A 24,210-nucleotide genomic window follows, 5' to 3' on the forward strand; every position below is an offset into this window, starting at 1 on the left:
CTCTCGATGGCGACGACGGCAAGCTTGATTCCGCGTTTACTGCGTTTACGCGGGAAAACAAGAGCGTTCGTAAGGTTATCCGCGCTGGTCTCTCAGGTCCGAAAGAAATCGCATAAAAAAAAGGTGTAAGCTCGTCCTGATCGTCGTCAACGATGTCGAGTCCTAGACCGCCAACTACCCCTGTTCCACAGGATGACGCTCGTTCGCCGATTAACACACCGAATGGCACTCCGAGAGGCACACCGAGGCGACAGTCTCAGACTACCCCGACCTCCAGGACTCCTCCGGTTGCCGGAAGACGAATTCCCAGCGTCCCCGGAACACCTGTCGTTCCTGGAACACCCAGCGTTCCAGGAACACCCGTCATCCCTGGGACACCTAGCATCGCCGGGACACCCAGCGTTGCCGGGACGCCCGGCATCGCCAGACAAGGTTGAAAGATGTTCCTTGATCGTTTTCTTTGAGAATATAACGTATTACCCTGCTTAATAGATCCGAATTAAATAGGGAAAATATACAATCCTATTGTTTCATTTGTAAATTTATCTTTTTTTATTATTTTGCATATAATTTAACAATCTTCAATGTCTGTGTTTTGTAGAAATTGATATTATCCTATCATGTTTTTTGTTTATATATATGTATAAAAAATTATAATTTTCAGATTGAATTAGATAACTCAAATTATATAGAAAAATATGCTTTTAAATGTTTTGAATATTTAATTATTAACAATAGAGATAAGAACTTCTCTGTAGTGGTTCCAATTGAAATGATAACTTTGCTATAAAATTAGATAAAATTCTAATAAAATTTAAATGTTTTTATTATTTTTTATCAGTTCTTTTAAACAGGATATATTTAAATTAAATTATCTTTTTTTTTTGTTTTACATGCATATACACAGGTACACCTCGGAGGAGATTTGGTAACAATCTGGTGGACACTCCATTACGATGGGGCAATCGTCAAACGCAGGAGACTATTGCACCGTCCTCGGAGGGCTTATCCTCCATGCCACTGTCTTCTCCGAATCGACAGATACAGACGAGCCCTCTTGCTGCAGGTATGAGTGAGATAGAACTGTCCTCACCACTGAATTATGGAACTCCCAGCTCTTTGGCATCAATTCGTACTCCTCGCAGTGGCGTCAGGGGTACACCTATGCAACAAAGACCAGACGTTCAGTCTGACAGGCGTGTACGCCAAGTTAATCTGGCTGAAGTAAGTTAAAAGCATGTAGCAATATATATTAAGAGAATATTATAGTCTAGAGTTTGCTGCCTATTTTTTGAAACTTAAAAGAAATTATATACATCTTTCTACACTTTTACACTTACACATCATATTTAGTAAATGTCTACACTTTTTTATACGATTAAATGTTATTCTAATAATGTTTAATTAGTTTTTGTTATATGTCTGTAAATTTAAAAACATTTAAATTGGTTTAAAATTGAAATATATTTTTAAATTTGTGTAACATAGAAATGAATTTAATTAGATATTTAGTTATAAATTTTTAATAAATTAGAAAAATATGAACAGTAGTTTTCTTTAAAAAATTTTCTGAAAGAGATAAATTTTTTAGCGTTCTAAACTAGAATATCTTCTTAAAGGGAAGAATGAAATTATTGTTAATGTATGAAATTTTATTGGCAGATACCAGAGAATGACGAGGAAAGAGAAAGAACATCTGAGGGTGAGAACGGCCCACAATTGACCATCTGGGGCACGAACGTCGTGGTAAATCAAATCAAGCAGCAGTTTAGACGTTTTATCACGTTCTTTATCGATCCAGAAGCAGAGAACGATGAATTACCCGAAAACATGAATTTGTCAGAACCACTTTACTTGCAAAAGCTCGAAGAGATACATGTACTGGAGGAGCCTTATTTGAATATAAACTGTGCTCATCTCGAGGCGTTTAACGCACAGCTTTACAATCAATTGGTACTGTATCCTCAGGAAGTCGTACCAGCGTTTGACCTGACCGCGAATGAGATATTCTTTGAAAAGTTTCCTGGAGCGGCATTGGAACACTCGATTCAAGTACGTCCGTACAATGTTACGAGAACCACAAGCATGCGCCTCCTGAATCCAGAAGATATAGACCGATTGATCACGATTACCGGAATGGTTATTAGAACATCCGGCATTATGCCGGAAATGCGAGAGGCATTCTTCAAATGCATCGTATGCTCCTTCACGACTACCGTGGTCATCGATCGGGGGCACATAGCCGAGCCCACAGTATGCACACACTGCAATAACAATTTTTGCTTCAGTTTAGTACACAATCGTAGTCATTTCACCGATAAGCAAATGATCAAGCTGCAAGAGTCGCCGGACGATATGCCAGCTGGTCAAACCCCTCATACGGTGGTGCTTTTTGCACATCATAATCTAGTTGATGCTGTTTCGCCTGGTGATAGAGTTTCTGTCACCGGTATATATCGCGCAATACCGATACGCGTTAATCCCCGGCAGACCAATGTTCGGGCCATCTACAGAACGCACGTTGACGTTGTTCACTTCAGAAAGCAAGATTCAAAGCGGTAAGATATTTATTTCTAACGCTCATAGAACACAGACATTTATTGATTTTAATGAATTTATTTTATCATAATTTATATTCTTGTGTATATTAGAGTTTTAATATTTATTAACATATTAAAATTAAAATATAGATTCTCAAAACGAATTAACATTTGCCTCATATTTGTTTAATTATCCAATCAATTTTGCATATGTTAATATATGATATTCTTATTTACTTTTGTTGGTTTATTACATATGTAGACTATACGAGCAAGAGGAAGGCAAGAGTCATACGTTTCCACCAGAAAGAGTGGAATTATTAAAATTGCTGTCGCAAAAGGAGGACATATATGAACGATTAGCGCGACACATTGCTCCCAGCATCTACGAAAACGAAGACGTCAAGAAGGGTATATTGCTACAATTATTTGGCGGGGCGAAAAAAGAACAGAACGAACGGACCAAAAAACATTTCCGATCCGAAATTAACATTCTTCTTTGTGGAGATCCGGGTACAAGTAAATCGCAGCTGCTACAGTTTGTCTACAATTTGGTACCGCGCTCACAATATAGCAGCGGAAAGGGTAAATATACATTTTTTAAATAACAATTTTAATCTTCATTTGTTCACGTTATCTCTTTCCCAGGTTCTAGCGCTGTGGGTTTAACTGCCTTTGTAACGAAGGATCCTGAAAGCCGCCAGTTAGTATTGCAAACTGGCGCATTAGTGCTCGCGGACAACGGTATCTGTTGCATCGACGAATTCGACAAAATGAATGATAGCACGCGCTCGGTGCTGCACGAAGTCATGGAGCAGCAAACATTGAGTATTGCGAAAGCCGGTATCATTTGTCAGTTGAACGCAAGAACGAGTATTCTCGCCGCGGCTAATCCTTGCGAGTCGCAATGGAATAAAAACAAGACAGTAAATATCTATTAAATGATGTACATATATACCTGACATGAAATTCATTGTTATAAAGTTTTACTTTTATTTTTAGGTGATAGAAAACGTTATGTTGCCACATACATTGATGTCACGTTTTGACTTGATCTTTCTCATGTTGGATCCCCAAGACGAAGTATACGACAAAAAACTTGCCAGGCACTTGGTCTCATTGTATTATAAATCTGCTTTGGAAGAAGAGGACGATATTGTGGATATGAGTATCCTGCGAGATTACATAGCTTACGCCAAGGAACATGTTCAGCCTGTTCTCAATGAGGAGAGTCAACAAAGGTTGATTCAGGCTTATGTCGATATGCGTAGAGTAGGAAGCGGTCACGGACAAATTACGGCTTATCCAAGGCAATTGGAATCTTTGATAAGACTCGCCGAGGCACACGCTAAAATGCGTTTCAGCAATGTAGTAGAGATTGTAGATGTGGAGGAAGCTTGGAGGTGAGAGCGAATAGAATAATAAAATAATAATAAAAATTTATTAGATAAATTTACGAAAAATATTACATATACAAGTAGTTAGTTTTAATAATGCAATTTATATGTAATTGTTATTAGATTACATCGTGAAGCACTGAAACAATCCGCCATTGATCCACTTAGCGGCAAAATCGATATTAGTATCCTGACGACCGGTATGTCGTTGGCAGCAAGAAAACGTAGGCAGGAGCTGGTCGAGGCGTTGAAGAAACTTATCAAGGGCAAGGAAAAAGCACCGACATTAAACTACCAGAAAATTTTCACGGAATTGAAAGAATCATCCAGCACGGTAAATTTATTTACTTTTATTATTCATGCGTCATTATGGTTTACTGTTCATTTACGTTGCTATTATTTTTAATTTAGAAAATATACTTATTTAATTTTGCTTTTTATTTTTTAGTTGGTAACACGTGAAATGTTCGAAGACGCTTTAAAAGAGCTACAAGATGATGGTGTTGTGATTGTAACCGGCAAAAATACTATTCGTGTTTGTTAGAAGTATTTACTTTCACATTACATTTCTTTAGAATAATATTCACGGTTTTTACGCGAGAAATCTACTTTTAGTCTTCTTCTTTATTTGATTTTTCTTTTCTATGTACTCTTATTCAAGTCGCAATTGTTTCCATCTTGTCTGCTCTCTATTTATCTCTCGCAATTCTTACTATATTCTTTCTTCTTCACGCTTCAATCTTTTTGCCTCTTAAATTTTTTCAAAGCTTGCATAGCAGTAACAATTTTTTCAGACCTTTTTATATTATTAAAATCTTGAGTTTTTTTACTATTGTTGTTTTTCACTATTCGTTTCTATGTAAGAATTTTAGAATAATAATATAGATATGTTAATATAATTAATCCATTGATTCTCTATGAATCTTTAGGAAAAATACTGATTACTTTTTTTATATTAAATAGGATACGTTTTTATATGAAAATTTTTCATCTAGCGATAAAAGATTTTTAATAACTGACAAATATAAAGAAATATAATTTGTAATTATAAATAAATATTTTTTTAATTCTTTAAATTGCTATTTTTGCTATCAATAAAATAACAAATATTTAATATACTTTAAAATTTATGTTTTGTTTTACGCTGAATGTTTTCATGAATATAAATTTCTAAATTTATTTTATAATTGTATAATATTTTACATTATGTTCTCAAAGGATTTAGTTTTGTGTCGTTTATAAGTTTGCTTTGATATTGCAAATAAATGCAATTCCATTTGCATCAGCTAGAATTCGAAAGAGCGTATTGATTGGTATTATCTTTTAATAAATTCATGACTCGAATCAGAGTGAGAATTTTTTAATTAATAAAATTATTTGTGCTTTAGATAATTCGTAATAATACAACAATAAAATGCGTATTAATTGCTGTTGGCAATTCAAAGCATCTTGTAGATGACCTCTGTATATATATATTGCACGCCTACGTCTCGTGCGCGGGCGTCCTGGCGGAGGCGTCGTACTACGTTTTGCTCTTGTGATGACCTTGGAAGCTCCCACGCTGTTCTCAGTATTGGGTACCCTGGTGGGGGAAATTCGTTCATCGATGTCCCGGCCACCCACACCGGGCGATTTTCACCCCTCCGAGCCCGCTGCGCCCTTAACGATCAATGGTGAGGGGAATTTCTCTAGGTATCTTTGAATTATCGTATCCTGAGAATCGAAGCGGAATTCGATCAAATTTAGAGATGCAGAATTGCTCGCTTTCCGGAAATTTACGGTTACTAATCTTTCGTTAAATGATAAACTATGTACGTACTACTAATATTTTACCGGATTGATATTTTACTGAACATATTTCAGATGCTGTATGCATTAGATACACATTGTGCCTTGAATCTATCAAACTATTTTTAAAAGTTTTTTTCTTTTTTTTAATCAAATTTCTATTTAGAACTAACGCTTTCTATTTAATTTTCACGACGAAATGCTCGCGCTTTTTTCCATATATTTCTAGTTTAAACTATAACTTAATTACCGTGTGCGTGTTAAAATTTTTAATGAATAACATTGATTTTATATTGAATCTTGTGTTAAAATAAATGCCATAAAAAACAAAATAAACGATTGATATTACAATCACTAAAAAAAATTCTACAAAATTTCTTATCGCACGTATCTCGTGGCTGTAATTGTGTTTTTTTTTTATCCCTCACAAAATTCAATTTCGCATATGCTGTTATAATAGCGTTATTCCCTCTTCCTCTCGTGCCTCTCGCGCGGTATGGCTTGGATTTCAAAGATCTTCAGTATCGAAACTAAATTTGATACATTCCGCTATAAGTGTATCGGGGCTGGTGGGCCCACGCGAGCGTCCAATTTCAATTGTCATCCGATGCGTTCGACGCGACTATCCGCATGAGAGTGCCCACTCCGCCCTTGCTCGCGCATGGATATGCATTGAGAGGAGAATACGTGTGCACGCGCGACTCTCCCCCGGAGGGATTTGCACACGTGCACTGCGCGTACACCCGCGCACACTGCCGTCATGAACGGCCCGTGACCGACACAATTGCACTATTGCACGTGTGCGCACGTAGCCGGCGAGGGAGGAAGAGAATGGGATCGTGCACAGAAGAAGGAAGGCAAAGGGATAAATCGAAAGAGAGAAAGAGGGAGGAGGAGGGTGGCTCGTGAACGAGCTGGAGAAAAGGGGATGAAGAGGCAGACAAGGGTGGGGGGTCGCGCTCGATCGTTAAAGCGGCATGATCGCTCTCTCCCTCCACCACCACCACCACCACCACCACGCGTTCCCTCACGCCCAAGTTGCCCATTCATAAAGTTGCACGTTCCGCTAATTCTTAGCATCTCGAATCTCGTTCAACTCTTTCCCGATGGTATCGCAGCAATATAGAAGAAATCGGTTTAGACAATGGAGAACAATACGAGCAATTCTCTCTTTTAAATTTGTATTTAATTAAGTATTTGTTTTTGTATAAAATAGCAATGCAAGGAGAAGACGAACGATAGAAAATTGTGGTGGAAGATTGAACGTCCCGGGAAACGGAAACGTAGATTACAATTTGGATGCTGTGCCTTGATTTGTTAAATGCGATTCGTTCTTTAAAACAAATTCTCGGAATAACGGATCCAAGATCGAGCATTTACACATGAAAGATAAATGAGCTACGTGTGTACAATATAACATGGGCGTATACAGGGGAGGAAGATCTCGAAAGTCTCCGAAGTTTTATTCTCTTATTTTTAATTATAATATACAACTTCACTTTTGAGTCAGTAAATTTTTTGTTATATAAAATATTTTCTCTAAATTACAATGCATGTAAATAATTTTTAGAATTTTCATTAGAGCTTTGATAGAGTTTAATAGTATCTATTGCTATTCTCGAAAGGATATAACGGCGATATAAAAAATTAGTTACGTAACTCAATGGCAAATGATTAGAATGGTATGGCTCTTATTGATTCATATTACTATGAATTTTAAAGATGTGTCACATCGATTTGAGAAAAATCATAATATAGTGTGTGTGTGTGTGCGTGTGTAAAGTTTTTAATTTTAAATATTGATCATTAATAAGTTATTTTACAAAATGTAAATAGGGAATCCATACTATTTCCACTATGTATTTTTATTTTATTAATTATCATATAATGTATTTAACTGTGAAAAAAATCTAATATAAAAAATACATAAATAATTCCTATAGAAGTAATCTTGAAAATTACGACACAGAATTCTGTTCGAGATTATCGACACAGAAATCTGTTAGAGAGTAAATATTTGATATGTCTAAAAAGTTTGTGAACTTAGTCTAAAATTATCTAAAGAGAGAAAAAAAGAAAGGGGAAAGGGGAGGAAAGGGAAAACTTTGATTGCTGTAAGATAACGTAAAAAAGTTTTTTATTATTGATACACAAGATCAATAATTTATTATTTAATTATATACCAGCGTTACTTATAAAATAATTAGCGTTTTATTTACACTTAAATATGCCTTTTTGAGATGTCGTAGGACGATGAAGCTTCTACAATTGACAATGACGTAAATGGAAATTTTACTGTTAGCTCGACAGCCCAGTGTAATTCCGCTCCCATACATAAAGCATTCTTGTTTTACTATCCGCCGCCGACAGCCATTAAAGATCCAATCCATGCCAATTAAAGATTCATTGATAATTAACGACCCATGACGCGTGTTCGTGCGAGAGGATTGACCCGCGCGGCTCCAACGCAACACCTGTTCCTCCTGGAATGAGACTTGGCTTGTGCCCGATCGACCCTAACTGCCGGCTGAAGGTCATCGTCGTCGTCGTCGTCGTCGTCGTCGTTATTCTCCTCATTCTCGTTCCCGTCGTCGAGGAGTGAGAGGAGGCGAGAGATGCCGCAGTGCTCCTGTGAGCGAGCAAATAAAAGGCCGCCCGGCATTGAGCGGGCGCCTCCATTCATGGTTTCCGGGCGCAGGCGTACCGCGCGGAAACCGCATGGCGCTGCCCGGGGAAGGGGTTCGCGAGAAGTTCACCTACGCAGAGAGCCCCCGGCATCTCGCGATGCGTGGGCGACGTGGGTGATTCAGAGGTAGAGCGCGAGCCGGAGTAAAGGGCGGACGTTCTCGCGCGCCGGCTCGACTCGCACGGCTTCTCGCAACCCCCAGCTCGCTCGGCGAAGGGTGGCAAAGCGCGGCTGAGAAGAAAAACCGCTTCGCACTCGCGCCGGGATCTTCGCCGGGTCCGCGTGGTGCAAGTCTACGGCATCCTACGCGCCGGTCGTTTCCTGACGCGCCCGCGGCGGGACTCGTCCAGTGAGTTCCGTGGCTCTTCTCCTCGCGACGATCCTCCCCGTCACCTGGGATCTTCGTGCCAAAAATAGGCGCGCGGGAATCGTGAACCCTCCCCCCGTCCAGGAGTCGACGCTCGTCGAGAATGGAACGCGGGAATCTCACGGGAAATCGTACGCGATCCCGACGATTGTTCTCGAACCTTTTAACTCCGGAGTCTCTTGTCACTCTTCTTTGAAGTCCGCGCTTTCTTACGCGCCGCAGCCTACAGAGATCAGGAGAGTCCAGAGAGACTAGGTTCAAAACGCCGAAAAACACGACGAAGAAAGTGAGAAAGTTCAGTGAAACTGTCCGCAACCGTAACGAACGCCTGTTTCCAGTTTGATAATCTTCGACAAGAAAGAGACAAAAGAAAAGAGAAAGACAGTTCGTGTGTTGGCTGTTGTTACGTGGGTATACGAGATCGTTTCTAATACATTATTCTTACGGTCTTACTCTTTGAACGATAAGGCCTATCGCTCGGCCTACTCATCCCTTGACTGGTCGAACTTTAATCCGCGACGGTCAATAAGAAAAATTAATATCAGCTATTTGCGACTCATTTTTATTAATCGCTCGTAAAAGCGTTTCAATATTCCCCTAGTATTAAAAAATAAAAGTCACCCTATTGAGGAATCCAAAAACGTTCGGGGAGCTCAACGCGATCGCTCGGGCCTCTAAGTAGTCGAGCTCAAGCATTACAACGGACGCTCGGTGCGGCTCGCTCCGGCAGCTAGCCCCGGTCCCACCGCGAGTGTGTTCCTCTCGCGGCTCTCCACTCGGACAGCCTCGGAGGCATGCGGAGATTCTACCCGGCCGCATCCGACCGAGCGGGTGGCCAACTGTGCTGCGTCAGTGTCCAGTCGACGAAGACGTTGATCCTGGAGAGATACGCGAGCGTGGACATCTCGGGAAGCATGCTCGCCGCACATCGCTACGACTGCCGCTCGTACGAGAGGTGAGGAAACTCCGCGAACTTCAGCCCTCGTCTACCCTATGCCGCCCTCTCCACCCCCTTCCCTCCTCCGCGCGCACGTTTTTTACCCTTGCCATTGGCATTTTTATTCCGCTCGGAGCATCAATCCGTGCGGACCTTGCCGAGAATCGCCCGCGCGTTCGTATGTTTTTTCCGACGTCACGACATCCCTTGCAATTCCTCCCCTTCCCCCGCGCCCCACGGTATTCACGCATAGTCACGGAGCGTTTCCGTGGCATTGAAACGCGAACGAGAGCGAAAGTGCCGGCCTACGTCATTTATAGCGCCCACCGCAGTGGGAACGCGAAGCCGGCAAATTCGTTTTCATAAAATATTTACAGAGATCGATACGGGATTGGCAAGCATAGTGTGGACATACGGTTCTGAAGATGAAAATCCGAGAAGTGTCGGGAATTCGAGATTGTAAAAATAAAAAATGGAGGCACGAGGTGCCTTGTCGAAAGCACGGCCGAGAATACGCGTTTAACCCTCAACCTAAGGGATGCGAGGTCTCTGCCGCTCGGCTTGTAACCTTGACAAATCTTTTCTCCCTCGGAGTCCTGAGAAATTACACTAAAAGCGCGGCATGTGCGTACGCGACGAGACCGATTAATTTTGTCTCTCTCCCTTTTCCTCCCCGTATTTAAAAGCAGAGAGGTTCCCAGGAACTCCACTTCGCATCCGTCGTGTAATTCGTCCACTTAGCGTAATGCCCACAATTGAGGGGTTGAACCTTACAAATAACACGTGGAGAGAAAATGAGGCTCGCGACGGATCCACGCGGTGATACATTTACATCTCCGTGGCTCTCCGTCCTGTGATAAAAATAAAACGAAAATTTTGTCGGATGTGCGCACGAGCGAGGACAAAGGGATTTTGATCAAGCGAGATTTGATCAAGCCGTGTCGGTACACGACAAACAGTAGAGCTAGGACTCGTATATTTTGGGTAAATTTGCCGGATCACGCATGCTCGCACATTCACAGGGCGGCTCGTGCGCAAGCACATTCGCAGAGAGAGAGAGAGAGAGAGAGAAAGAGAGATATCCGCAGGTATCCCGGCCATTTTACTTTCTCCTCCTTCCTGACCCTCGAGAGGAAAAGCGGATCTGACCTTGGTCGCCATGGCGATCACAAGGATATTACCCTCCGCATCGGCCGCGGAGCGGATTCCGGAAAAGTCACGAATGAGACGCCTCTTTGACGTGCTTCCGCTCGATATAAAATGATACGAGAATGAAATCGTCGCAGATTTCGAGCCTTAACTACCGCGAGGAGCGCACCCACCCCTAGTATCAGATCGATAGGCGATAATTCACATATTTTATGCGCACACATGTATACGTATGTCTTATGATGAATATACGAGGTGTCCCAGACTTGGCGTGATAATTAAAAGCAGACCTTTAACGTGATTTCGAAATGAAAGTCCTGATATTAAAATATCAATATTTATTTGTACCTGAAGGCGCGAGTTTTGGGTAGCTTGATTGAGCGACTTGAAACATTTCTCATTTGAAAGCTATTATAGACAGGGATTGGCTGTTTGGTACACGTATACCAAAGGATTAAAAAAAAACTTATATTTATGACAATTTATGCCTAGACAAATATTGGAACAAAACGTAGAAAAAATTATTTGCCTTTGCATTTGTCAATTACGCAAGTACAAGTTACAAGATGCAGCTTTAAAACTGGATTTTTCTAATAGATAAGGAATTGTGAAAAAGTAATCTGCCATTTTACCGTTTGTCCTAATGTCTTTAAAGTGATTCACTTCCTCGCAATGCTGCAAAGAGAGAATACTAACGAGATTTTAATTTCAGTTTTAATGTAATTCCAGCAAAGCGACGGAGCGATATGATTTTGAAATTAATTCAAAGCCTCACGTTGTATAAGCACGAACTTGTTGCTTATTATATTTATTATGTGAGAAACGAGCAAACTTTTCTACTGCAAAATTAAATATTGTTTATATATAATTAACATGAAAATATATTTAAAATAATCCAATATGGGAATATATTTAAAATAATTTATACGATAATTTACTGTATGTTTTCGTTGGAAAATTTTATGTTCATTGCGTTTACAGAGAAAATTTTTTTAGATATTATAATATCGTATATGAAACAAACTTTTTATAAAACAAATTTTAAAAAATTTTTATCTTTTTTGACAATATAGGAAAAATTATATTTCTCAAAGAAGAAAAATTGCTCTCAAGTTAATAATGGAATAGAATATTAAAGTAGTTAAGAAATTAAAAATAAGACACACTGTATAATCCGAATATTATACAAAGTGACCTCGTCGCAATATCTCGAGAAATCCTTGTCAACAACGCGAGACCTAATCAGTTTAGTTCGGTGCGAACGAGGGACCGTGGTGGTTGAAATATCAACAAGCTTCGTGGTAAAGTGTCGTATCGAGAAAAGAACAAGTGAATTATATCGACGAAGCAGTCACGGTAAAAATTACAGCCGATTGTTCAAGTGAAATTTTCACCTGTTTATCGATTTTCAAATTTTAAATAATGTCTGTAAATAATGTTGTAATAGCTTTATCTCGCAATCGCGACAAAGTCACTTATTAACACTCAAATTATATATTGCATTTTATATTAAGTAATTGTATCGTTTTATACTTTTTTTTTTAAATAAGTTTTTTTTTCGTGTAATCGGTTTTTCATATTACTAGAAATATCAAGGAAAATGATTATTTATAGTTTTAGTCTTTAATGTTGTACATACATTTTTTAAATTTATTCATAGCTTCTATTAACAGTATTGTCATCAGCTATAGCATGCAAATTGGTAAACGCAATGTATTATGCATGACGAGAAAGAAGTCGCGACAATGTTCATACCTGATGTGAAATACATTTTTTATATGTCATACTAGTTAAAATAATGTGTCGATAAAATAAACGTTAAAGCAGGCCAATTTTCGCCCAAGGTTGAAATCTTTATAATTTCAAGGAATCTTGTTATCAAATATAAATAATATTTTGCGAGGATCGAACTTTCTTCGTTATGAGTAAATGTAAAGGTCATTGCGGTATCTGTATTTCTCATTGCTTCTTGTTACATACTGCCAGTACAGCAGAAATAAATAAAATTATTTAAGTAAAATTATTTAAGAATCTAAATGATTATTTAAAGAATAACATTTTGCTTGAGAAACTACGAATTTAAAATATTACTTTAATTGTAAAAATAGCAACGAAATTTGTTAATTTTATTTTTTCTTGAATAGCATTATTTTATTTCTTAAACAGTTATTTAGATTTTTAAAAGAAATTATTTATCTTGCTTTATATACAGTATGTAACAGCAATGAGAAATAGGAAATATGTACTGCAATGACTTTTACATTTACTCGTAACAAAGAAAACGAATTTTTGTTTGCTTGTACAAAATTCTTTCTTTTGGAAGTCAAATTCTGTTAAATCCTCAAGTTTGAGTGTTTTTTTTTTTATTTAGAACATAAGCTGGGGTTTAGTTGCATATTTTTAAGTCGATTTCTTTGTTAATGCTTATTGTTCCCCGCTTAAATCTTAACAAAGATTCTTGCTAAGATTTAAGCTCGAGCTGCTGAATGCTTTATAAACGCGTACCGCTTCATCTCAAGAGATTTTATGTTATAAAATATTGTAATCTTCTTGATATACAATAAATACTTTATATATATTAAAAATTTCTTTTTTGAATAATTAAAGAAATAATTTAAATTCTTTTTTTTTTTTAATTCCAAATAAACTATATTATTAAAAGAATACATAAACCGTCAAAAATAAAGTGCTATATCAGATTAGTGATCTTTCTCTCTATAAAATTATTATAATAACAGTATTATATTTTAATGACAATACATAATGTTATTGTTATGAATCTTATTAACAAAAAGATTTTCAATTATTAATCTACAGTTATATTGAAAAAGGGAAAGTTCCAACTAATTATTTGCCATTGCTTAGAGGGATTATAATATTTTATTTGAACTTATATACTAGTCATGATATATAACGTACTCTATTTGGTTTTTGCTATTTATTTGTCATCATGTTATGTTGGCAGAGTTTGATTACTTTTTTTGTTGTCATTCTGTTAACAGTATTGAAAATAACGGTCTGTTTCAAATCTGCCACCTTTTCGATAACAATATTTGTAACAGGCTTTTGGCAAAATGTTTCCGACAAATTTAGTTATCAGAATTTTGCCATCTCTTTTTAAACGGATCATGTAACGGGTCAAAAATAATAGTTGTGCGCCATTCCAGTTTGATCATATTTAATGCAATCTTCTCTTATCATTACATTGCCTCTGTAACTCTTCTCTTATCTTTATATCCGGTTTTACGCCTTTATTCGAGATGTCATATTCAGTAACTTGTCCCAACTATCGTTTCAGGAAAACAAGATTTTTCAAACGCGCGACACAAGAGACCTCCTTGGATCTTTATCAGGAATTTTTGCCCGCCACGATGAATCAATTGAAAACTCCCCGCAACAGAATAGATTGCAATCGCCACTCTATGCAAGTAAGTAGCCTGCAAATGATCTGTAATTGATAGAATAATACGATCGATCATGTTCGACAAAATGATATTCATAGAATATTATATTCAACGACGGCGTAGGCCGCGTAGGTTATAAGAATCATAGTTTAGCTTGATCGGGAGTTTAGAACAATATTTAAACATGATATGTCACGTCTCAAAGTACTTAAAAAACTAATTTTAGCAAGCCAAGGTTTTTAGATTTTAATAACTTTTATAGTTAATATTATAAAACTAAAATTATGTTATCACTGTATTACTTAATAAGAAATTTTCTTTTATATTTTTAACCTTCTGTAACAAATGCAGTAATATTGCTTCGGTACCATTAGAGAATTGTTTATTTATATTTGCTTCTTTTAATTAAATTCTCTCTCTCTCTCTTTAATTAGTCCATCAATGTGACTGAAGTGATCTCATTTATTTGACGCATACTCATGCATGGTGACTGCTTGGCTAAAGTATATAATTTTTCTGGTTTGTCTTCCAAGAGGCGGTGATCAATTATACAATAAAATATGTTTTGAATGCATCTCGAATTTTGGCGTGGAGAGCAGACGCGCAAGACTGTTGCATCATGAGCATTCAATTAAATTAGAAGGATCAAAATATAAAAAATTTCAAATTGAAATTTGCAGTTCATCCTATAAAAAATGATATCTGTATATAATTTCTCATTAATGCAAATTTTATATTTTTCTGAATATTTTAAATTATATCGAGTTAAATAAACTAGTGAGTGTTGAGTTTTTACGTAGGGTAAACAGCACGATAATTTATTTCAGCTCACAAACAAGCCTCGGAAGCAAGATGATCAACACTTTACGCCAAGGAAGTTCACAGCCGCCAAGAAGATCCGATCATACCCGGACTCCAGCCCAAATCGCTTTTCGAAGCATTTTCCTCCGGGCAAACTGTCGCAACCACAACCCAAGGACTGCGTATTAAATCGCACGAACCTCAATCGCGTAGATTCCTTGAACGAATGTCCGAAACTGTACAGTCCAAGTCCTTTGCCGGCCAGCTCGCTGAGCTGCTCGAGCGAGAGTCGTTCGAGCTCCTCCGATGACAATCTAATGAGTCATTCGCCAGTTCACCAGCTGGACGAAATGCCAGACCATTTCGAGTATTTTCGAATGTTTGAGGATGCCAGCATAACTGATGTACCTGGTTCAAGCTTCTCGGGCTATTCAAGCGAGAGCTACCGGCCGAGCTATGAGACATTCGAGGATCTCAACATGAATCTTCTGAAGTTTGATTTGCTGGACGACATCTCCAGGCGACAATCGCCCGTGCGTGAGGAATACAGCCCGAGTGTTCAGGGAGACGTGATCAATGAGCCGTTAATAACTTTGACGAGGAATGAGTTGGAGAAAGACGAGAGCGACACAAGTGTACTATCACGAATACAGCGAACTCGTAGCCCGAGTATTCAGAGGGATCTATCCGAGTCACCATTGATCCCGACGATATTAGAGGAGTTGGAGATTATTGAAAGAAAGAAGAATTATTCAGGACAACAGTCACCTGCGAGCGAACAATGGGCTCAGAACATAGAGGAGGATGCGATTTCGAGCAAGGAAGAGACGGCAAAAGAGACCCCCGAGGGAGATCGAGCGCACGATCAGCCGCTTAAGGCCTTGACACCGTCGTCGTATCAATGCATTGATCATCCGTGCACGCAATTGTTTTATTGTCAGACTTGCTGCAAAACCATCTGCAAGGATTGCGCTACTCCGTGCGTTCACAAGCACGTGACGGTGGAATTTGCCGAGTTCCTCGACACCGCCCAGCGTCAGGCTGAAGAGGTGCTGACCGAGGCCTACCTCGGGATCGACGTTCTCGCGGATGACATGGAAAATATGGGGGTGAGTCAGTTAACTGTTCGACTCGAAAGCGCCGCTTTTTCTTCGCCTTCTTTTTCTTCAATTGGAAACGTGCAATTTTGTAAATCTTTTATTCCCATGCGGAATCCTTAGGACTCTTGTTACTTTGCTTTATAGAATTTATTTAAAATTCATTTAAAATAAATGCACAGTCCTAAAGTAAATACATATTTTATGTTAATATATAGTAAGAATGAGAAACGTGTTATCTAAAGTATAAGAGAATATGTGTAAATAAGAGTAGGAGTTTATTGTGTGTTTTTTTTTACAGCTGGACATTGCAGCGTTAGATCAGAGAGCCAGGGAAGCGCTCACTGATGTTAAGTTCTTTTCACGTAGAATGTGGTCTGCGGTGGAGGAGAGGGAGAAGAAATTATTTAAACAGATTGTGGAAACGCGCCGATGGAAGTACGAGGTCCTTCACGAGAAATACATGAATTTGAAGGAGGATAAGACACGGCTATCGCAAGCCGTTAGTGCTCTCAAATGCGCTATCCACGACGCCCGATCATCCCCTGTGTGTAATCCTGATGACCTTTTGCAGAGGAAAGATATGGTGTTGGCTGAGGTATTTCAAATTCATTTCATTTAACTTTTACATTTAAAGCAGAATGTAGGTCTGTCGGGACAAAATTATTTATTCCTTTTCACTGGAATTAAATTAACTATTTTTATTCTTCATTTTATGTCAGAAGAAACTTTTTAAAGTTGATTTAAATACGAGTTAATTCAGCAATGGAAAAAGTTATTTAAAAAAATCTGTTCAGTCCATAAAGTTAAAGGTTTGACAATTAGGTGGGGGGAGTGCGTACTTCCTAATCTTCGAATGAGCCAAATTCTTTGAAAATACGTTTTGAGAAAATATGTTTGAGACTAGTATTTTTTAAATATAAATCTTTAATTCTCTTATAAAAATTTTCACATCTATATTTTATATACATTTCCTATAAATGTACATACATAAAATTAACTAAATGTGCTACTAGAGTATCTTTTAAAATAAACAGAAAATGATGTTTAATAAATCAATATTAATTTTTTAAAAAAAGGAAGATTTGATACTTTGTCATTTTCAAGCGTACTCTCCTCTCTTTTCCTTAATATTTTAATTAATTCAAAAAAGCTTTTTTTTCAATTTCGCATTTATAGATTTGGCAAATTCGTCAAAATCGGAAGGCAAAGGTTCGATCTATCCGAGATGAGAATTGGATTTCCTTCAGAAGTTCCGACAGTAACGTGCTATCAGTGATCGCCAACGGAGGAAACGTCATGGTGAACGGCCCAGGCACGATCGGCGACCGTTTACCGAATCGCGATTGCAAACTATCACAACCGTATTTCCCATACGGAATAAGCGAACATATGCTGCAATCGATTCCGCGGGGTCGTCCGATAACGAATTACGATCGCAACATCTGTCTCCCTGCAAGATCATCCGAATTGCAGGTCAGGAGCACGGACGTCATAATTCTCGGCTACTTCGGCGAAAATAATCCCGACAATCTCTGCCGCCCGTGGGGATTGACTTGCGACCACGAGGGTAACATCATAATCAGCGATCGGTCCAATAACCGTATACAGATCTACCGTGAGGACGGCACGCTGATCAGGAAATTTGGATGCTACGGAAACGGCCCTTGTCAGTTCAATCGTCCAGCCGGGATCGCCGTCGACGCCAGACATCGTCTTATCGTGGTCGACAAGGATAATCATCGCGTTCAGGTTGATATTATTGCGTATTTACATGGTTTTGTTGAAGTACCTAAACATCTGTATCTACCTATAGATACAGATGTGAAAATAATTTTATTGGATTATTAAAATAATTATGAGAAACGCTGCAAATTCTTTTTGATAATCTGGTCATCTTGATCTACATATTTTCATAGTTTAGCTGGAAAATTATTTTCAGGTCTGTACGCAGTTTAATTTTTAAATACTTTAGCAAAATTGATTTTTTTCTATGTGTGTTTCTCATATAATATTGCATACTCGCTTCTAATATTGTTTCTTTTACGAAGTCCATATCAAGATTGCCGTTTGGATTTGTAATCACAACGATGGGATCATCGTGTTTCAGATTCTGACGCTGGAGGGAGAATTCCTGAGGGCCTTCGGCGAGCACGGCGAGAAACAGGGGCAATTCTGTTATCCGTGGGACGTAGCCGTAAACTCAGTTTGCGAAATCGCAGTCACAGACACGAGGAACCACCGTGTCCAGTTGTTCAGCCCCGAGGGAATTCCCTTACGTATGTTCGGTGGCCAATCGCATCAGCTGAGATACCTGGACTCGCCACGCGGTATCTGCTTCAGTCCTGAGGGCAAGCTGATCGTCACGGATTTCAACAATCACCACGTTTTGATAATTGAATATAACATGATGGAGAGCCATATACTTAAATGCGAGAAGGAGTCAAAGGTCAGGAGGCAGGACGGGGAAAGTGGCGATGAGCCAAATGAGGAAAATACCCCCACGTTTCAGAGACCTCAAGGCATAATAGCGGCTGACGACGGGAGTATTCTCGTTGCCGATTCCCGCCACAATTCAATCAAGGCGTTCAACTCATTCGGATCGTTACTCTACTCTTACAAGCCCGGTCAGGAAGAAATGGACCGTCCATTGGGTATAGCCCTTCATTGGGACGGTAGAATAACGTTTACGGATTACGGACGTAATTATGTACGCCTAGTAAAGCTGGACCGTCAGGTGGACCCGGTGCCGAGGAATACTATCATGTTCGGTTGACACTTCAGGATCGCGGACGCAATGTTCTGATGATCTAATGAAAACTTCAGGGATTTCTGTTTCCATCAAGCATGAGCGGTACCGACCACGGCGACAGCTATCGCAATTTTTATAATTGCAACGCGTGGCGCAATTTTGGAGCCACCAGTAAATTACGTTAGAGGGTATAATTGTTTGCAAAACAAGAGGAGGGAAGGAATCTCGTTCTTTGGTCTCATTCCGCGTCGCGAGATCGCTTTATATAAGACGCTCAATTTTAATCTTGATAAAAGGTTGCAATTTACTTTTTTAGCACATTTACAATATTTATTGAAATAACCCGTGAAAAAATCTCCATATTAAAATAGATCAAATTATGTCAAAAGAATCAAGTTATAGACCAAATTATAGAGCGGATCTAATTTTACAACTCGATTGATAAAAATTAGATCTGCCCTGATATAATTTAATCTATAATTTGATTCTGGATATGAAGATTTTTTCCCGGGAATATGCAACTCTCTTATCTCTGATTAATAATTTTGTATTATTATTTATCTGTTTTAAAATTTTGAAATTTTATTGCGTAATCCGCTGTATCTTCTGATTGGACACGAAATGCTTAGCTCGGATATTTTTAGATCTTTATTCTTTATCCTGTGTAAATACAACAGAAAGATATTGAATCAAAGTAAAGAAAAAGAATAACTACGATAAATGTTTTGAACGATTAAATGATCAAATAAAATTGATCGATATGCTGTACTAAAAGAATAATAACGACGAAAATTAATGAGTTATTGATAGATCCCGATATAATCAGCGATCATGTTTTATTAAAGCATTTTATTGTTGTTAAGAAAATTCGATTATTATTCGATTATTCGAATTATGTAGATGCTTTTTTTCTTGTTTTATATGTTACTTTATGCGACTAATGAGTTTTGTCTGTTTTACTAAATTAAATCATAAATTTAATTAATATCAATTAATTTGCAGATTTGTAAGATTCCCTTACGTTTTTCTAAATGCAATTATGCATGACGCTAAACTACAATTATTTTGTTTATACGTTTATATAAAGTAGAAATTGCGAGAGAATTATTAATGCATGCAATTTTATATTTTAACTTTACACTTTTATAAATTTTTTAAGTGTGTAATCAAATATATCAATTGATTTATTTTATTTGTATTGATTTCTTCACAATATAATTGCGTTTTTAGTATTATATAAAATAATAAGTATTGATAATTTTAGAAATTCTTCATATATCTTATCATCGAAATCAAGCACATTGTAATTAAGAATCTTTGCCATTGCTTTCACTGTTACAAATTTCTTAGACTCATTAATTTTGCCAAAATAATAGAATTTTAATTAAAATTGAATTTAATTACATTTTTATCTCTTACATAATGAAATCTATCTATTATATAATAACATTTTTTAACAAGTCAGAAGATTTTTCGGTCGAACTAAATTTGTATATATCTATTTTACACAGCAACCTTTGCGTTACTCGGCATCTTAGTATTTCATATTTAGGAGACTTATGGATTTAGCAAATCCATAAGCAAACGGAAAAAAATGTTGATCGAAAAACAGACAACGAGATAACTTGAATAAAATGTCAGATTTTATTAGAACGTGGAAATTATGCCACTAGAAGAATTTTTTTTCCAAATTTTTGGAGCGTCATTGTTCTCTTGAAGAAAAGTCAAGAAAGGCAAAGTATAATATTATTATTATAATAACATTAAGCATTAGCCAGTAAGTTCATTGTTAAGATAATTACCTGATAATGTTAGACATTAATAATGTAATTAATCGTTATCGCTGGTTGATGATGATTAGTACAAAATGTATGAGTGCTTACGAGAGAGAGAGAGAGAGAGAGAGAGAGGAAGACCGTTAAAAATTTCTCGTTGAAAGAGAAAGGCAGCGGGACGCTAATTGTTTCTTCGTGGTTGTTTAAAAGGTCCGGTTGAAATGGAAATTAAATGTATATACATTCTTAGCGTCGTTGTAAAGGATACGGTGCGCTTTTACGAATTATACGATGTATAATCTCGTATGAATAGTGGTCCACCGACTCTCTCGGATCCGTTGCAAATTTATGCGAAATGTTCCTTGGGCATCTTCCATGTACGTACGATTATCTTGAAACAATCAATGTATATTGCATTTTTGAGAAATAATAATTCTCCAAGCCGCATTGGTCGTTCCATCACTCACAAAGAGTATTTCGCATTCAAGCGAACTTTATTCCTTAAAACTCTTTCCTCTAAAGCTGCTAATATAAAGCTGCTTATTTAAAATAAAGAGTAACGTTTATACATAGAGGAGATTTTAATATTTTTAATGAATATAAGAAATTATCCAATGGAAGATGCGCAGCATAAAAATCGTGTATGAAAGCACTTTTCTATGAATGTCTTTATGTGTGGGAAGTAATTGGTATATCGCTCTAATATTTCGTAAAGTGGCGGCGGTATTACTACCTCATCAGCAAATTATTTCTATGAGAAAATTATCTTGTAACACATGTACAGAGTGTTTCTTGAATATTGTCTGATATTTTAGGAATTAATATTTCTAAATCATTTCATGAAAGAGCTTATCTAATGTCAATTTTTCTCTATGAAAAACTTTCTAAGATATTTTACAAATCTCATCAAATTATTTGGTTTTTCTTAATAATTCCTATAGATGACAAGAATTTTAATTTCAAACTCAGACCAGTAAACATACAGTACTATTCTTATTATGTATTTATTATAGTAGATAAAGATTATTATAGTAGGTAAACGATTTTTAAAAAACTAACAGCATACAAATTGAATTAAATGTATGTATACATATAGAAGAAATATTAATTTTGCTACTTCTTTATAAAGATAAATTACTGAATAGAAAAAAAATGCAAATTGAATAATTGCTTTTCTGAGCATATAATAATTTTTTATTTGTGGTATCACATTATTGTGATACCACAAACTCATAGAATCGGTTGTTCCAACTTCTTGGTAAATTTATCTATCAAGTAAATATATGTTTGTCTTTATTTATTTAAGAAAAGAAATGAAGATAGATACATGCTTATCTGGTAGGTAAATTTACCAAGAAGTTGGAACAACCGGCCCTTAAACTTGTATACCAATGGAAGAAATCAATTTCTTTATATAAGTAAAAAATAAAAAGCTTTTTTAGTTATTAAAAATTCATTTCTAAGATATATTTGACAGAGTATTCAAGAAATAATCCGTGTAACGTGTTTAATGCAACATGCTCACTTAACGTGTAATGCCAAGTTTCGGCTGTGTTAAACACATAAAAAAAAAAGTCATGCGTGCCCACTTTGCGACATACAGCCGTGAGTCGCGCGCCGGTATTTTTTTAAATGAATAAAAAGCGCGCGCGAGCTTTCACGAGAGGATCCGGAAGGGATCGTGCGACTTTCCTTGAACGATCTTTCATAAGTGTAAGTACAATTAAAGAGAAACTACGTATATTAGACGACATTCTGTATGTGTTACATCCACTACACGAGATGTTCAATAGAGATCGATTTCTTCTTAGATCGCGTTAATGGTTCCCGGGGAAGGATTACCGGCGACGAACAATTTCTTGTTTTACAGGGATATTGTACGTCCTTTTTGTCGCGCGTCATTCCAAAATAGCGCATCTGCGTAGTTACACTTACACTCTCGCGTAGATATTGTTCCGCGCGTATCAGCAAAGCAGATTTAAAACATTAGAGCTACTGAAGCAGTTAAAACTGATTTGTAATTTTTTTCAATTTACTCAAACTTATTGTATATTGCGTCTGTTTAGGTTTCCTGCGACTTTTGTTGCAATACGTAAATAATTAACTGACTTATACTTTCTTCCTTCTTTTCTGAAGATGTGATGTATAGTACATTTAAATGAAGTTATTCGTCGGTAGTTCTAGTGTTCAAAGCAAATGTTCACGCTAACGAATCACACGATCAATGCAACGACGAAGGTCCGTTTGAAAAACGGTCGGAAATTCAAGTTTCTTTCCACAAGGATCATCGCGAATGAATTTGTTGAGAAGCGAAGACGGGACAAAAAAAAGGTCGGCCAAAGAAAAAAAGAAAAAATGAAGAGTGAATCAAAAGTAATATACATTTGTCCGAGAAGACACTAAAAGAATGTTCTTCGCATTCATTTTGCATATCATAAATTTGCTCATACAAGCAATTACAGTTTGTTACTAGCCTTTAAGCGCGGGACTTTTTTGAAAGAGAAATCAATTAACTTTCTGGGACGTGGCATTTTTTATGTCAGGTCTTCAATTCATGTTAATCCGTCGATGACGCATGCGCTTTTCTTTACATATGGACAAATACATATTAATAGGCTTGTGCGATAAGTATTTTGTGTAGGTGTGATGTTCTTCTCTGTATAGAATAATTCGTTTCTATAATGTTACATTTTTTAAACAATTTAAAAAAATATGTTGCCTAAAAAAATTTTTGATGATTTAGCTCTGGCAGCTTCGTCTTGTTTGCGTTTTTTGTTGTATCTTATATGTATGTGTAAAGCGTTGACAGTGGATGTTGAAGAGCAGAGTGTGTGAATTGTGCCCATATTAAAAACTATATATAGATTGAGCGGTGAAGAAAATGCGCGAATCGCAGCGTTCATCGACAAATTCCTCTTCATATGAAAGTTTATAAAAAGTTCTTTAATAGTAACGCAGTGCCAAATACTGTGTAATTTATGAAAAGGAATAAAAGTCAAGTAGAAAAAAAATTGCACTGATCGTGGAATAAAATTCACGTGTTATATCTACTTTTGCGTTCGATGCAAAAATGATGCTTAAAGTATCAATATTAGTTAATTGAAGTTGAATAACGCGTGGATTAAATGAAGTAACATTATGACAAAAGGTTCTATTTAACGTGCTTTCACGATAATATAATATTTGCGAATAAAAGTGAAAAAGAAAATTAAAGTTTTTATATTCCGTTACAATTACACAGAATGTCCACCAACGTTTTAATTAAGTTATCGCAAGTTTTCACTTCTCTTAAATTGTTGACGTCAAACTTATGAATTCATTTAACAATGATATAATTTCATTTCTAGTATTTCTAGTATTGCGCAAAATTCATTCGGATTGTAATCAGAGTCGAATTTATTCTATCCGTATGATCGTAAAATTCGTATATTCTATCGACTCAAATTGCGAACGTGCAATGTGGGTTCCTACGAACATGTACATATCTATAAATGAATATCTATTAACATAGATACGA

General features: G+C 37.0%; 3 protein-coding genes across 4 annotated transcripts in view; 2 read left to right on the plus strand and 1 right to left on the minus strand.

Annotated features, from left to right (window-relative positions):
* On the plus strand, positions 1-4,767 carry LOC105834226 (DNA replication licensing factor MCM4). The gene is made up of 8 exons (XM_012676544.3): positions 1-432; positions 908-1,224; positions 1,663-2,558; positions 2,803-3,125; positions 3,189-3,466; positions 3,543-3,943; positions 4,061-4,271; positions 4,386-4,767. The coding sequence occupies exons 1-8, from the start codon at positions 153-155 to the stop codon at positions 4,479-4,481; spliced, it is 2,802 nt and encodes a 933-aa protein (XP_012531998.1). The 5' UTR covers positions 1-152; the 3' UTR covers positions 4,482-4,767.
* The window catches only part of LOC105834213 (leucine repeat adapter protein 25), a 41,858-nt gene continuing 18,683 nt past the window's right edge, over positions 1,036-24,210 (minus strand). The window contains exon 4 of the transcript XR_003625685.2: positions 1,036-1,162. The gene's annotated coding sequence lies outside the window, so the exon portion shown is untranslated. The remainder of the gene's footprint in view (positions 1,163-24,210) is intronic.
* Positions 5,035-23,906, plus strand: LOC105834225 (E3 ubiquitin-protein ligase TRIM71). Of its 2 annotated transcripts, none has more exons than XM_012676542.3 (6): positions 5,035-5,610; positions 14,163-14,292; positions 15,096-16,178; positions 16,468-16,764; positions 17,346-17,918; positions 18,277-23,906. In XM_012676542.3, exons 1-6 carry the CDS (start codon positions 5,393-5,395, stop codon positions 18,940-18,942), a joined length of 2,967 nt encoding a protein of 988 aa, XP_012531996.1. In that variant the 5' UTR covers positions 5,035-5,392; the 3' UTR covers positions 18,943-23,906. The 2 variants fall into 2 exon arrangements, with proteins under 2 accessions (XP_012531996.1, XP_012531997.1); XM_012676543.3 differs by having other exon boundaries at positions 5,470-9,733.

Source organism: Monomorium pharaonis, chromosome 8 (assembly GCF_013373865.1).
Source record: "Monomorium pharaonis isolate MP-MQ-018 chromosome 8, ASM1337386v2, whole genome shotgun sequence".
NCBI lineage: Eukaryota > Metazoa > Arthropoda > Insecta > Hymenoptera > Formicidae > Monomorium > Monomorium pharaonis.

What these genes read in the sequence shown, in the direction of transcription:
- LOC105834225 (XM_012676542.3), top strand. Translation starts at nt 5,393, where the DNA reads ATGACCTCTGTATATATATATTGCACGCCTACGTCTCGTGCGCGGGCG. An exon ending in TGCGCCCTTAACGATCAATG is followed by an intron (nt 5,611 to 14,162) that starts GTGAGGGGAATT and finishes CTATCGTTTCAG; the next exon opens with GAAAACAAGATTTTTCAAAC. An exon ending in ATGACATGGAAAATATGGGG is followed by an intron (nt 16,179 to 16,467) that starts GTGAGTCAGTTA and finishes TTTTTTTTACAG; the next exon opens with CTGGACATTGCAGCGTTAGA.
- LOC105834226 (XM_012676544.3), top strand. Translation starts at nt 153, where the DNA reads ATGTCGAGTCCTAGACCGCCAACTACCCCTGTTCCACAGGATGACGCT. An exon ending in GCCAAGTTAATCTGGCTGAA is followed by an intron (nt 1,225 to 1,662) that starts GTAAGTTAAAAG and finishes TTTTATTGGCAG; the next exon opens with ATACCAGAGAATGACGAGGA. An exon ending in ACAATATAGCAGCGGAAAGG is followed by an intron (nt 3,126 to 3,188) that starts GTAAATATACAT and finishes TCTCTTTCCCAG; the next exon opens with GTTCTAGCGCTGTGGGTTTA.